The sequence below is a fragment of the Erinaceus europaeus genome, chromosome 1, assembly GCF_950295315.1.
Source record: "Erinaceus europaeus chromosome 1, mEriEur2.1, whole genome shotgun sequence".
NCBI lineage: Eukaryota > Metazoa > Chordata > Mammalia > Eulipotyphla > Erinaceidae > Erinaceus > Erinaceus europaeus.
Genome location: NC_080162.1, coordinates 66,213,788 through 66,230,171, shown reverse-complemented (window position 1 = coordinate 66,230,171; position 16,384 = coordinate 66,213,788). Strand labels below are relative to the sequence as shown.

Genomic DNA, 16,384 nt, shown 5'->3' with positions numbered 1-16,384 from the left:
GGGGTCTCTTTGTGCGATAGCTTCTTTGGCTATGCAGAAGCTTTTCAATATGATGTAGTCCCATTGGTTTGTTCCTGCTTTAGTCTTCCTTGCAACTGGGTTTGTATCATCAATGATGTCCTTGAGGTTAAGGTGGGAAAGTGTTCCATCAATGTTTCCTCTAAATATTTGATAGTTTCTGGTCTAAATTCCAGGTCCTTGATCCATTTGGAGTTGATTTTTGTTTCTAGTGAGACAAAGTGGTTCGTTCACTTTCATTCTTCTGCATGTTTTCCCAGCACCATTTTTTGAAGAGAGCCTCCTTCCTCCATTTAATACTTTGGGCCTCCTTATCAGAGATTAGATGTTCATAGGTGTGGGGGTTTAGTTCTGGGCTTTCAATTCTGTTCCACTGGTCTGTGTGCCTATTTTTGTTCCAGTACCAGGCTGTTTTGATGGTGATGGCCTTATAATATAGTTTGAGATCTGGGAGTGTGATGCCTCCATTTCTGTTTCTTTTCCTCAAGATTGTTTTAGTGATTCTAGGTGTTTTCTGGTTTCAGATAAATGATTGTAGTTTTTGTTCTATTCTCTTAAAGAAGGTTACTGGAACTTTGATGGGTATCCCATTAAATTTGTATATGGCTCTGAGGGGAATATTCATTTTGATGATATTAATTCTTTCATTCCATGAGCATGGGTTGTCTTTCCATTTATTGGTATCATTTTCTATTTCCTTGAATAGTAACTCATAGTTTTCAGTATATAAGTCTTTCAATTCTTTGGTCAGTTTTACTCCTAGGTATTTTATTGATTTTGCTGCAACAGTGAATGGGAGTGATTTCTGGATATCCTTTTCTTCAGATTTGGTGTTTGCATAAAGAATTGTCACTAGTTTCTGTACATTGATTTTGTAGCCTGATACCTTGCTATATTGCCTAAAACTTCCAGTAGCTTTCTGCTGGATTCTTTAGGTTTTTCTATGTATACTGTCATACCACCTGCAAATAATGAGAGCTTGACTTCTTCCTTTCCAATCTATGAATACATATTTTTAAGAGAAGATGTAACACACTGCTTTTTCTCTGTGGGTTCAGCTGTTGGATACTATGTGATAGCTACAACTTGGGTACCTTACCTGTCACAATGTCACATGTGCCATTTACAAAATACAACCATTGTGGGGCACTTATTTTTCTTTATTTTTATTTTTTACTATCTTTATTTATTTATTGGGTAGATACATCCAGAAATAAAGAGGGAAGGGGGAGGTTAAGAGGGGTGAGACAGAGATACACCTGCAGACATGCTTCTCCACTCCTTAAGCTCCCCCCCACACACACACACACACAGGTAGAGACTGTGGTCTTGATCCTGGGTTCTTGCGCACTTTACCATGAAACACTTTGTTTCTATAAATAGTACCAATACTATTGGACTGTATTCAAACCAAACCTCAAATAATCAAACAAAAACTATCTATTTTAAAGATAATGAGCATAAGTACTCTAAAAGACAGTGGGGTAAACAGGTAAATAAAGGGACCAAGCTGGTGGCTCAGCAGATAAAGTGCATGCCTTCTTGCATGAGGTCATGGATCCAATCCCCAGCACTATTCTAAGACAATATAAAATGCTTTTGCTACATTGTTGAGCGAGAAGCAGTGACTGGTACTGATGAAGATGCAAAGATTTTAAGAATTCATCATAACTTTGTATCTTAAGACAAGTAGATTTGTGCAAACATTTTTAAAAGAAAAAAACCACGTAAAGGTCCTATAAAAGATGTTTAATAAATTATGCATTCTCACAGTGAGATCATGTAATAGTTAAGAGAATGATAGGTGGCTCAGTAGGTAGAATGTACACATTGCCATATGGTAGGACCCAGGTTCAAGTCTTGAACAATCACATGTGAGTGACTGCAGAGAGGAGATCTTATGGGTGTGCAATGCTGTGGTATGTGTCCTCTATTTTTGTTTCTAGAGGAAAGAAATAATGGCCTCCAGGAGCAACGGAGTTCTGCAAGCACTGCACCCCAGTGATAACTCTTGGAAAATTGATGGTGATGATAAATTAATTAACTAGACTACATGCAGAAAAAGTACATTTGTTAACAATAGAATCTTGACTGTAGGTACTTATGAGCCAGAAAATACATAAAGTTTGATATGATTCATGTGATATTTTAAGCATGCAGTAGTTTTACTAGGAGCCATAATCTAGTTCTGTAAAGGACCACATAGTAAATATCTTGACCTTTTGGAGTCTGTGTAGCTGCAGAACTCGGTCACTCTAATAAAAGAACAGCCATAGAAAAGAACAGGAATTAATGAGCATGGCAGCATTCCAATAAAACTTGATTTACAAAACAGGAAACAAGCTAAATTTAACCCTCAGTTCTTAATTTGCTAAACCCCTATCTACATAATTTTCTTTAAAGTGCCTTCTGAAAATAGTTATGGTATTGATATTCACTTTTCATAAGTAGAGTTTTCTCAAGAGGAGAAGGAAAAGAATGGGTCTCAGGGAGAAGCACATCACAGGACTGATGTGTATTAAAATGTCTTAAGTATTTAAGGTGTTACATATGCATATACTTATATCTATACATATATATGTGGTGGTTAATAAATTCTAAATTTATTCATAATTTGTTCATAATAAATTCCCCATAGATATTGACTGTTTATTCCATAATGAGTTAAGTTCTTTGCAACCAATAATGTAGTAATTCTCACTAAGTACTCTAGGAAGTAGGTACTCTTATTAGTTTTGTTTAACAAATGAGGATCCAAAGTATTAAAGCATTTATAAAACTTATATTGTCAGAGCTAACAAAGATTAAAGTTTGAAGTTCAGCCAGCAGGTTTTTAAGCTTCAATTAGAGTACTCTTAGACACCATCTTTTCTGAAAGTTTTCTCTGGAATGCTTTTGAGGTAATAAATGCATGTAATACAAGATAAAAAATAAATTCACATCAATATATTTGACAGAAAACACTGACTTTGCATTTACTGTGGGATTGACATTGGTCTAAGCATTTTGTAAGTCATTAGCTCCTTTGTCACCCCCCAACCACCCTCTGAAAATCTGTTATCATCACTACATTAGACAATTGAGAACGTTGAAGCACTGAGTCATTCATAGAATAAGGTTATACAGCTCTTTATAGTTAAATCTGAGATATGAACCTTGGAAGTTGTTTATCCTAGAGTCTGAAATCTTTGCCACTGTCTTGTGAAGATGATGATGTGAGTTATGAAGTAAAAACCCTTCTATCATGCTATATAGTAGAGGAAAAATAAAATAGGAGTGCTGATGTCAGATTATAAAACACAAGTCTAAAATTTTGAAATGTAGAAAACATAAAATACAATTTAATTAACCAATATAAATTGAGAGAAATTCAGTTATTATATGAGTCACCATTGCCTTTGAAATAAATACTCATTGTGCAGCAACTAACTATACCTAGTTTGGAGGGAGAAATTTCTAGAATGGGAGAGAAACTTCTTCCATTAGCATTTTTTAAGAAATACAGAGAGGAAGATAGGCTGAATGTAAAAGAGACCACAGCACCACCAAAGATTCCTTCAGTGTGTTGAGAGCTGGGCTTGAACCTGGGTGTGCACACGGCAAAGCAGCACGCTATTCAAGTGAGCCCAGTCCTCCCCCATTAGCGATTTACAATTCTCATTTTTTTGTCTAACTTATGACTCAAGCAGTATATAGACAGTCTTCTGAGGGGGGCAGGTGGTGGGGCACCTGGTTGAGCACACCTGTTACAATGCACAAGGACCTGGGCCCCAAGGTCCCCACCTGCAGGGGAAAATCTTTGTGATAAAGCCAAGCTGCAGGTATATCTCTGTCTCTTTCCCTACTTTATTCCGGAGAAAGAAAGAAAGAAAGAAAGAAAGAAAGAAAGAAAGAAAGAAAGAAAGAAAGAAAGAAAGAAAGAAAGAAAGAAAGAAAGAAAAGAAACTTAGACAATCTTCTGGAAGAAACAGTGTTCTTGCATATGTTTCTGTTTTCCATTATTCTGATTCGAGTTTGAGTATCTCAATATGTTTATTTTATCATTCCCTGTTTTCTGTACTCTATATTTTCTAAGACAGAAATATTACAGGTAATAATGTAACTGAAACATATTCATATGAATAATATTACAATTTCTTTTTAACAATATTAACAACATAACTATTATTAGTAGAACTGAGGAAAAACTTAAATCCTGTGCTAAGAATGATATAATTTAAATACTTTTATAAATAAAAAGTACATTAGAGATGACATATTAGGAAAACTTGATATTTTGAATGTTGTCAAGACTTCTCATTAACTATACAGAAACCTGTGGGAAAGGGAAAGGGAATCACAGATGTAAAATATAACAAGTCACATTTAAAATCCAGATGAAACTTTATGAACATTGACCTTTATATGTATTTGCTCTAATAATTGTCTCTGTGGTCCCCCTTTTAAATCATAAGGCAGAAAATGTCACTTAAGAAGCCTCAGGGTTTAAGTAGAAGCGTAGATGGGAGCTTAGTGACAATCATCAGAACTTAGCATCTCAGAGTTGAAAAATATATCTTCCAGAATAAGTAAGACACTAGCTTTCTAATGTCCAACTAACTAGGGCCCAGCTCTGGATTTATGAGAACACTTCCCAGTAGGATTTGTCTAGCCACAGAAAAGCACATGTCACAGTGTCGTCATGAACAGAAGCTACTTTAAACTGCTTTGTTTTATTGCTTTAACCATTATGTTCTTAGTACAACTGGAAGGGCTTTTTTGATTATTTTAAATCAAGTCACCAAAATAATATCTTTATTTGCTTGAGAAATGAATAGGGAAAGGTTTGTTGCTCCATAATTAAGGTCAGGAGCACCTTTCTATACAGAGTGGTGTCCCTTTGAAATGTAGAAAGATATGAGTTTCGAGAAAGAGCATGCAGATTCTTAGAAAATCTATGTGGACTTTAAAGCCCTACATGTCTAGCAAGTGTCTGGTAGATGAGGCATATCCATTTTATAACCCAGCTACTCATACCATGGCCCTAAGTAAACGGCATTTGGAAGCTTATAAGAATTTTTTTTCTTTTTTTGGCCTTGGTGCTAGCACTACAAATCCACCACTCCCAGAAGCCATTTTTTATTTTTTTTAAATTACATTCAATAGGACAGAGACATTTGGAGGGAAGTGGGGGGGGAGGGAGAGAGGGAGAGAGAAAGACCACCTGCAGACCTGTTTCACTGCTCATGAATCATCTTCCCTGCTGCAGGTAGGGAGCAGGAAGCTCAACCCAGGTCCTTGCACATCATGCTATGTGCATTTAACCAGTTGTGCCACCACCCAGAACCACCAGAAATAGTTCCTTTGACCTCTCCACACCATTTGCATCTCACCAAAATTCTCAACTATTTGTAGATAGATAAAAGTTGAAAAAGTTGCTCTAAGGGATGTGTGGTGGCACACCTGGTTGAATGCACATGTTCCATACAATGTGCACGGACCCAGGTTGGAGCCCCTCCCCTATATCCCCACCATCCCTATTTGGAGGGGGAAAGATTTCCAAATGGTGAAGCAGGGCTACAAGTATCTCTCTCTTTCACACTCTCTATCTTCCTCACCCCTCTCAATTTCTGGCTGTCTCTATCTAATAAACAAAAATAAAAATAATTTTTAAAGTTGCTCTAGAGTTTATGTGGTCCAGTTTTTCAAAGGATTGGGTAGCACATCCCCTTTTTTATCTGCCAGTGTCAGATCTGTACCCCCAAAGTCCTGAAATGTTTGACTCTACTATAGCAGGCTACAGCTATGCTCTGTTGTAGTCTTTTGGTGTTTCTACCCATATTTTACTGCCAGCTGCCAAAACAACATCTCTAGTTGTATGTTGCTGGCTCCTAACTGCTAGAACGCCCTTACCTGTCCTTGAAGGGAGTAGAAAGGAACTGGAGAATACCATATGTTCCAGCTATCCTTAATAACCAAGAGAAACAGACAGAGGCTCACCACTGTTCATCCACAGAGCTGGATGAAGCCAAATTTACCACTCGTTGGAATTTCACCCTGCTGTCTTCTTCTCTCACCAGGCCTGTTTACTTCCCATAATTTTCTCATTATAAACTTGGACATCCTTCTAAATCCCTTATAATTATTATGAAAATTAAAATAAGGCACATTTTGTTTTAGCTAAATGTGTCACAGCCTGCGACCATTAACTGACCTAGAATTGAGTTATTTCTTTTTTTTAAATATTTCTTTCTTTATTTATTCCCTTTTGTTGCCCTTGTTTTTCATTGTTGTACTTACTATTGTTGTTGTTACTGATGTCGTCATTGTTGGATAGGATAGATAGAAGTAGAGAGAGGAGAGGAAGACAAAGAGGGGGAGAGAGAGAAAGACACCTGCAGACCTGCTTCAACGCCTGTGAAGCTACGCCCCTGCAGGTGGGGAGCCCAGGCCTCGGATCAGGATCCTTATGCTAGTTAGTCCTTGCTCTTTGTGCTTTGTGTGATTAACCCACTGTGCTAAGGCCCGACTCCCGAGTTGAGTTATTTCTAAAGTTCCCTTTTTCAGTATTCTTGCCTCTCAGTCTTTGATTTAACTTGGGTCAAAACTGTTGAGTATTTCAAAATGCTATGAGGCAAATGTATTCTAAGAATTTATATGACTGTTTTTATATGACTATTTATATGACTATTTTTTTTGAAATGCAGTGAAACTTATTTCTAAACGAACTCTGCAAAAATTAACAAATAGTCCTGTTGCCACTGCTTTGACTTGAATAATAAGGATATGGTGGGTGTGTGTGTGTGTGTGTGTGTGTGTGTGTGTGTGTGTGTGTGTGTGTGTGTGTGTAAGATATATTTGACTGTATTTTAAACTGCTTGTTTTGTTTTAGTTTTATGGGGCTCAGGTATTGGCTCATTCATGATGTCACCCTCCCCAGCTGCTATTTCATTTAGATAGAAGGAAAGACCTGTGACACCTGAGCTCCCTTTTATACTACTTCTGCTAAGTTTCAACTGTGGGCCACACACATGGTAAAGCACACATACTATTTCATGAACACTCTCTGGCTATAAACTTTTATCCAGCTTTTGTATTTGTGATTATTTACAAAGAGAATAATGCAAAAAGAAGAAGAAGAAAATAATGCAAAGCAGTTAGTTAGTGAAAAGCAACATACCAGTTCCCTAATCAGTTGGCATAAGAAGGAGAAGGGGAAGGGGGAGAAGAAGGGGAAGGAGGAGGGCAAAGGGCAGGGAAAAGAGAAGGGGAAGGAGAAGAGGAAGGAGAAGGAGAAGGAGTTGGTGTATTGCACCAAAGTAAAAGACTTTGGAGGGGGGTGTTCAGGTCCTAGAACATGATGGCAGAGGAGGACCTAGTGGGGGTTATATTTTTATGTGGAAAACTGGGAAATGTTATGCATGTACAGACTATTGTGTTTTGCTGTTGACTGTAAACCATTAAACTCCCAATAAAGAAATTTTTAAAAGGGGGAGGAGGAGGAGGGAAAATATTTATGTGTAAAGAACACTTCCACTGGAAGGGAGCAACCATTCAGGGGTTTGAATTTAATTATGCCATTTTTACCTAAAAGAAGGAAGGACCTGTTCATACAAATTGAACATATATGTCTTCCTAGTAGCCTGGATAGTAACATGTGTCTAATGACTTAATGGCAACTAGAAGCTAATGAAAGTATGATTTACTTTTTTTTTTTCCTTAGGAATGGACAAATGAGGTTTTTGGTCTGGCTACAAACCTGTTGGCCCAAAACATGTCCAGAGATGCATTTCTGGAAAAAGCGTAAGTAGCTCTAATTTTATTGCTAAGGGTGTCGCTTCTTCTGAGTCAGTTTCCTTTCTCCTTTGTAAGCCTTTTGTTTATGTAGCACTGACGTCTCACATTGATAAACATAATTTTTCCCTTTGAGATTTGTCAGGGAAGTGATACCACTTCTATTTAAAACTGGAAGACTTCTGAGAAAGATCTCTCTTTTCTCTAAGCTGCACATCCATGTTATGCCTGGGCTGAGCAACCTGGAATGTCAGCGCCTTTGACACAGAATAAGGAGACATTTCCTAATTCTGGAAACAAAAATTTATTAATTTTGGAGAATCAGCTCCTACAGTGGCCTGTGTTATATCAATTATTAGTATGATGAAAGAATGAACAATATGTTACTTGTTTATCGGAAGTCTTACATCTTTGATAGATGCTATAGTAACTTCTCTATAAAGTGTCCCTCTACCTGCCCTTATAGACAACCACAGTGATTATTGATGATAAAAGAGGGGGTACAAAGAATGTAGAGGACAAAGGAGCAAAACATTGCTCAGCCACTCCAGAATTACAGCAGCCTTGGTAAAAATTATTTGACCAAGAAATATATCTTCTTTTATTCTTCCTATTTATCCTCTTTGATGCTACCATCCTTGGTTTAACAGACATTTCTAGAATTGCTGTTATTCCACGCAGTATTAGTGGAAGAGGATGCACAGATAAATAAGATTATTTGCAAGATAAATAATTTACAAGAGGCACCAAACCCAGACTTCAGCTTGTGCATATGCCCAAGGTGCAGATATGGGAACTAAAAATGTCATGCATACTTCAAATTCTGTGCTCTACATTGACCCTGCCAAAACAAGTTTTGCCTGATATAGAGCTAGCAAAGCATTTATACTGGCAAATGACCAACTATTGCAAATGTCCATTCTTGTGAATAGCTCCAATGAACTAGAATTCTAGAGCATGCTTTTGATTAACTTGTTGTAAGCATTTATGTTGCATGTGTGCCTAGAATACATAATTTCTGGAGCAGAAAGCATTAAGTTTCCAAAAGTGCTAGTCTCATTTTATAAACCCCTCAGTAGTGTTGGAAAGTTCTGTTGCTCCATGTCTCTATTCACATATCCAGAAGCAGTTGAAGATTGTTTTATTCACATAATGGGGTACTATTCAGCAATGAGAATAGATGAACTTCAACTATAAACAAAAATATGGATGGTTCTCAAAACATAATATTGAGTGAAAGAAACCAGACACAAAAGAACATGAGTTCATTCATATAAAGTGCAAAAACAGGCAAAAAAAATTATGTTGTTTATAGTCAGCATAATAGTTCCCTTTTGGAAAATAGGCTCTGCGAAGTGGCAGGAAAGGAACTTCTGGGGGCTACTGCAGTGACAATGTTCTGTTTTACTTTTGTTTTGTTTTATTTTTTAAATCTGGCTGCCAATTGTAGGAACTTGGACAGTTTATGAAACTAAGCAAACAGTACTCTGTATAAGTCATTTTCTGTGTATTTTATTCTTCAATAAAAAGGTTTAAAAAATTAAACACTTGTTTTTCTACTTTTCCAACAGTTATACTAAACTTAAACTGCAAGTCACTCCCGAAGGGCGCATTCCTCTCAAAAAGTAAGCCGTGTGAGCATTTCCCATTATTCATTTTCTTTTTCTCAAAGATTTGAATTCACGCCATCACTCTGTTTTGTCTCTCTCACTCTCCACTGACCTGAGTGGGAGTGTGGAAATGAGCAGTAACCCTTTCTCCTTCACCCTCCATGGTCATGCCAGTGCAGCTGGTTTCCTTAGTAGGATTCCTGGTGGGGAGGAGGGAACTAGACAGTGGTGCACCCAGTTGAGCAGACATGTTCAAGGACTTTGGTTTAAGCCCCCAGTTCCCACATGCAAGGGTGGGAAGCATCACAAGCTATGGAGCAGTACTGCAGGCGTCTTTCTCTCTCCCTTTCTATCTCTCCCCTCCCTTTTTTAATTTCTCTGTACTCTTAAATTAAAAAAAGAAAGAAAGAAAGAAAGAAAAATGGCCACTGGGATCAGTGGATTTTTTTTTTTTTAGGCACTAAGCCATAGGGATAACCCTTGTAGGGGGAAAAAAAAGTATTATTGGGTTCTTTCTTTACTGTGGCATCATTTTGAAGAATCACCAAAGCAAGAAAGAGATGGAGGGAGTGAGGGGAACCTTGCTACTAAACATGAAAAATTATCTAAGATTCGTATCTACTCTGGAAATGAGAATCTGGGAGCTACAGTGCCACTTTCTACCAAGATGACTCTAGACTAATGTTTTGACAAAATGAAATGTTATCAGAAGCCAAATCAACTATATAATCTTTCCTATGGAACTGATAGACCCTGAATAATACCTTCATTTCTATTTCAGGATTTGTTTATTTATTTATAAAGAGAGAGAGAGAGGAAGAAGAATGAGGAGACAGCTATCTCCCTAGGTCTAGATTTTTCTGTTTAAATTGAACCAACAAATTCAAATTGTTATATTAAATTGTTTAGTATTTAATATCCCCCCCCCTCTTGTTCCTGGGGCCTCATACATGTAAGATTCCACTACTTCTGTTGGAATCTTTTGTTTTTTCCTTTTAATTTCAGGTAGAGAAGAGACAGAGAGAGACACCACAGTATTGCTCCACTATTTACAAAAATTCCCCTGGCCCTGGCGCTCCTCTGTGGTTCTGGGGCTCAAACCTAAGTCCAATCCCTCATTAAACCTTGTTACTCCTAGCTTCTAGATTCCTCGTTATTACTGACCAAGTAAAGTACATCTGTGGGCCACATTCAGTCAAAAATCTTTAACCCTTGACTTATTAGTCAACAGTGGACTTGTGTTCATAAAATGTTACATGTTAATAATCACATCAACTTGCAGAGCAGTGGGTAGCAACAAGGAAATAGAGTTTTCAAGGACTTATCTGTTTGTTTATTTTAGTGCTTAGGATTAGAGATTATTTAGTTCAGTGTCTTTCAGTCAGATTTTAAAATAGCATTGTCTTAAAAATACAGATTTTTCTGCTAGACCCTTTGATTTAAGAAATACACATAGACATTTCCAGGACACATCTAGAGATGCATTGAGCTGTGGGTATCTTGTAATTCGCTAAAGATGAGTGATAAAGAGATTTAATCAAATAGAATGTTTTCATCTTGTGTTGACTGTAAGTGTTGTGCTACATAGATATATGTTTTTAGTATATCTCTTGTGTTGTGCTTTCTCTTCACAGCATATACCGCTTATTTTCAGCAGACCGGAAGCGAGTGGAAACTGCTTTAGAGGCTTGTAGTCTTCCATCTTCAAGGGTAAGCAGGTTGCCTTTCAAATTAACACTAGCCACCCCTGACTACTCATGTCAAATTATCTTTCCCCATTATTACACAAACATAATTTCTTCTTTACCAGTTTTACTAATAGTTGACATTTTACAACATATAGTGGTTTGATGTGTGTACATTGTGAGGTGATTACTGAAATAGGTAGAACTGATCTCTGTCTTCTCATATAGATGAAATAAAAAGAAAAAAAGGGGGTCGGGCAGTAGCACAGTGGGTTAAGTGCACGTGGCACAAAGTGCAAGGACTGGCATAAGGATCCCCCTGTTTGAGCCCCCAGCTCCCCACCTGCAGGGGGGTTGCCTCACAAGCAGTGAAGCAGGTCTACAGGTGTCTTTCTCTCCTCCTCTCTGTTTTCCCCTCCTCTTTCAATTTCTCTGTCCTATCCAACAACAAGTACAGCAATAACAACAATAATAATAACAGCAAGTATGAACAAGGGCAACAAAAGGGAAAAAATAGCCTGCAGGAACAGTGGATTCGTAGTGCAGGCACTGAGCCCCAGCAATAACCCTGGAGGCAAAAAAGAAAAAAGGAAATTTTTTTCTTCTTTTTTTAAACTAAGAAAACCATAAGACATATTTCTAATATTTATACTATGTAACATCACTATACCTATATTTTCTTTTAATCTCATACTTCAAATATTTTAATCTGGAAAAAATCATTATTCTTTTTTGGGGTTATTTATCAACTTTAGTTTTTTAATTTCTTTGTTGGGGAATTAATATTTTATATTCAACAGCAAATACAATAGTTTGTATCTGCGTAACATTTCTCAGCTTTTCATATAACAATACAACCCCCACTAGGTCCTCTGTTATTCTTCTTGGACCTGTATTCTTCCCGCCACCCACCTCAGAGTCTTTTATTTTGGTGTAATATGCCAATTCCAGTTCAGGTTCTACTTGTGTTTGCTCTTCTGATCTTGTTTTTCAAATTCTGCCTGAGAGTGAGGTCATCCCATATTCATCCTTCTGTTTCTGACTTATTTCACTTAACATGAATCTTTCAAGGTCCATCCAAGATCGGCTGAAAATGGTGAAGTCACCATTTTTTTTTTATAGCTGAGTAGTATTCCATTGTGTATATATACTACAACTTACTCAGCCACTCATCTGTTGTTGGACTCCTGGGTTGCTTCCAGGTTTTGGCAAATACAAATTGTGCTGCTAAGAACATATGTGTACACAGATCTTTTTGGATGGGTGTGTTGGGTTCCTTAGGATATATCCCCAGGAGAGGAAGTGCAGGATCATAGCCATTTTTAGCCTTCTGACAGTTCTCCAGACTGTTCTTCACAGAGGTTGACCCATTTATATTCCCACCAGCAGTGCAGGTGGGTTCCTTTGACCCCCACAACCTCTCCAGCATTTGCTGCTGTTACCTTTTCTGATGTATGACATTCTCACAGGAGTGAAGTGGTATCTCATTGTTGTCTTTATTTGCATTTCTCAACAATCAAAGACTTGGAGCATTTTTTCATGTGTTTCTCGACCTTTTGGATCTCTTTTGTGGTGAATATTCTGTCCATGTCCTCCCCCCATTTTTGGATTGGGTTATTTGTTTTTTTGTTGTTGAGTTTGGCAAGCTCTTTTTTTATTTTGGTTATAAAATCATTATTCTTTATAAATAAAATGAAGCATCTAGTATAAAATATGAACATTGTTAAGAATTTAAATACCTCATTAAATCATAGATTCTTTCTTGATATTCCTTGAGATATTAGATAAAGATTACTATAAGAGGAAGATATTTGAAATATTACTTTCATATTTCTCATTCTTTTAAAATTTCAAGTTTTAAGATTTAGAAGTTCATTAGTATGGTTCACTTATACATAAGTATCAAAACATGTTGTCTAGAGCAATTCACAAAAACTTTACTGAGAGTAGTTCATATGAGACAGTTTGGAGATCTCTTGGTTTGTCAGATAATCAGAGATATGAGCACAAGTATGTAACATGCTTTTGTTTATGCCTGATACATTCAAGGAACTCAAAATACATTAACCAGCTGAAAGAAAGCAACTGTTTCCATTTCAATTCCTTTATAGGGCTCTATGACTTATTGTCATTGTTTTAGGAAGAACTGAATGTGCTACGTAAAACCTCTTTCTCATGCTATATGCAGAGTTCTCCTTTCTATTACAAATTATTTAAAACCCAAGCAATAAGTAAGCACTTTCCTGAAAATAATACACTCTGGAAACTTTGAACCACACTGTCAATATTCAGTTTGCACTGAATGAAATGAAGAAACTACCCTTAAATTTATGATTCAAATATGACAAGGACTATGTATTATATCCTCTGCCAATTTATGTTCCAGGACCTAGTGGGGGTTGAACTGTTATGTGGAAAACTGAGAAATGTTACACATGTACAAATAGTATTTTACTGTAGACTGTAAACCACTAATCCCTCAAGAAAGAAATAGAAATAAATAAAAACGAAGCATGAGAGATAAACTTACAATGTCATGCAAATAAATTTTCCTCTGCAGCTGCACCTGATTTTTCCTTTACTGAATAATATCTTTTGAAATGCAATGATTAGTCTTTTTTACCTGTTATTATAAATCTAGCTGTGAGAGAGAAGGAATAAAAAAATGAAGCTGAAAGGAAAACCAAATCCATCAATCACATCTCAGTAAATTGCAATTTTCTAAACAATTGGATTCTGGAAGTTCAGTCAATAAATATAAATTGAGTTTTTACAATTCACTATGTCTATTATAGGCTCACACTTTCAGGCCAGTGTCAACTGGAGACATTTTTAAAGGACAATGAGATTCAAAGAACAGGAGAGATGTTTAAATTGAAAAAAAAAACATTTATCTTCAGTAAATTAAATGTTATGACAATTTTATGAAAACAAATAGGAATTTTAAAAATGTGTGTGATCAACCTCTTTCGTAAAGTTTTGAAAGATCATTATTCAGAATAAAGAATACTTTATTTGGATTATTTATAGAATTGAAATGCTGTAAAAATATCTAGAAACCAAAGAGACTTTGAGAGCTAGATTATAAAAGTTGATGTAAGAAGTGATCTGCATTTTAAATCCTTGTAGTTTCATATCTATAGAACAGTGACTCAAGAAAATGTCCACTAATTAGCAAAAAAGATAGTGGCTATACTGACATGCAGTGTTTTAAACACTCCACAGGGGGAAACAAGTTACAGGAATGGTATATAGGAATGCATATTTAATAGCCTCATTTCATAGCCAACAGTCAGTCAAACTAGACTTAATTGTGTTCTGTAAATAGATACATTACCAGAAACACAGTGGATATCCTGTTGAGATTTTTTTAAAAAAACATTATCATTGTGCACATTGTTAGAAATAATTAATGCACTTGAACTTGTACCCCAGCCAACACGGTCTATTGGAATAACACATTCCTCTAGAGGCTACTCCATTGGGGATTATAGTTGCTTGCTGAAGTCACCTTAATTGTTAAAAAGTAGAACTACACAGAAAAAGAGAAAGAGAGCAATTACAGACTTTCTAGATAGTAATCCAAGTATTGTTCAATGAGACCTTTGAAGACCTTTTCATATGCAGATAATTAACATTACATACAAACTTTCTGTGTACTGCAGATGCTGTTATATCAAATTCCCTTTAACTTAAGGTTTAATAATTTGAAAACAACTCAACATTTGGAATTGAATTCTTGACATGTCATTGGTATATGTTTGCGTTTTAATGAAGAAGAAATACATCTATGTATTTGTCTTAAATATAGTAAGCTTACTGTAGCTAAGACCGCATTTTAAATAGAGAAAGAAGTGATTATTTTGTCAATTAGGAAATGGTTCAGCATGTACAGTGTAGTATTTGTATGCTAATGGTCCCCGGTTTGATTCCTGGCACTGGACAGGCAGAGTAAGCCCTATATAAGGAAAACCATAAATGTTACTGAAGAATATTTAGGGGGGGGAGTATAAAAGAGCTTCTCATAGGGAGACTGTAATATTTTTCTCTCACAAACTTAAATCAGAAATTAAACATTTCAGTGACTGTGATACTTAATAGTGACTAATATCGATATATAATATTATTAGTTTATTTTTATTGGTCTAAGCTAATAAGCTTAGGACCAATAGGAGAAATATTGCTTTACAAGACAGTTGTTATCTGCAGCACTGCTTCACCACTAGTGAAGCTTCTCCCCTGCAGGCGAGGACTGGGGATTGAACTTGGGTCCTTGTACATTGTAATATATGTGCTCAAAACCAGGTATGGCCCCCAGCCCCGATTTTCTTTTTCCAGTTTCAAATGTGAATGTGTTTTAACTATGTCTGTGAAATCTGGACATGCAAATGCTACCAGTATTACTGTCAAGATTTTTTAAAGAAATAGTACCCCTTTATGAGTTTTTCATATAGAAATCTGGAATTTTAAGCAGCTCCACTATAAAATCTACCATCATTTTGCAGTTTGGGGGTTAAATTGGCTTGACTCAGATTATATTGGTCTTCTTAATTCTCCTTCCAAAATGTTCTGACAACAGTAGCAGCAAACATTGGTTCTGTGTTTCATTTTGTATTCCTGACATGGTATAACATGTCCTAGAATCCAATAGAGAAGAGAAGGTCTGTTCTTTTCTCCTGAGTTTGTCCAGCAAACAGTAATTTGGCGTCTTTAATTACCAGGTATTATTCCAGGGACAAACATGAATTAAATAAGGCCTACTTATTTCCATTAAAAATTCACAGTCCGGTTAAAAAAAAACACTAGAAAATATGGAACATATTTTGGGAAAACTATGTGAAGAATGTTATAATGAAGCCACATAAAGATGAATTGTGAACACAAAAGGAGATGCTATCTTGCAATAATATTCTCAAGAGGGATCACATACAGAAGAGTATTTAAAGATGAACTTTAGAAATCAAATTCTGGGCTTCCTCCTAGTCAAGCAGGGAAAATGGATCTATTCAACCCACTTAACCAAATCACAGGATCCAGAGAAAGAATATATAAGAGGATACTTTGTGAATTTTAGTCTTACTTAATATGTAAGGCACTTTAATTGTCCCAAGATTTCTGTAACAACCTCTTGTACACCCTTTCACATTAACTTCCAGTGATACTCATTTTAACTTCTTTCTGCAAAAGATTTTTCTCCCATTTGTATCTAATAAATCCCAGAAACTTTGAAATATTCTTATCAGTTAAGTTGGTCTAATGCAAAAAAAAAAAAAAAGCAAAGAAAATCAACAGCATTAA

The 16,384-nt window shown here is 36.2% G+C and overlaps 1 protein-coding gene across 2 annotated transcripts in view; it reads left to right on the top strand.

Annotated features, from left to right (window-relative positions):
* PLCB1 (phospholipase C beta 1) overlaps positions 1-16,384 on the top strand; it is an 805,117-nt gene that overhangs the window by 509,682 nt on the left and 279,051 nt on the right. For both annotated transcript variants that reach the window (XM_060186536.1, XM_060186537.1), the window contains exons 5-7: positions 7,721-7,800; positions 9,363-9,416; positions 11,036-11,111. In XM_060186536.1, the coding sequence (XP_060042519.1) occupies positions 7,721-7,800; positions 9,363-9,416; positions 11,036-11,111 (210 nt within the window). The remainder of the gene's footprint in view (positions 1-7,720; positions 7,801-9,362; positions 9,417-11,035; positions 11,112-16,384) is intronic.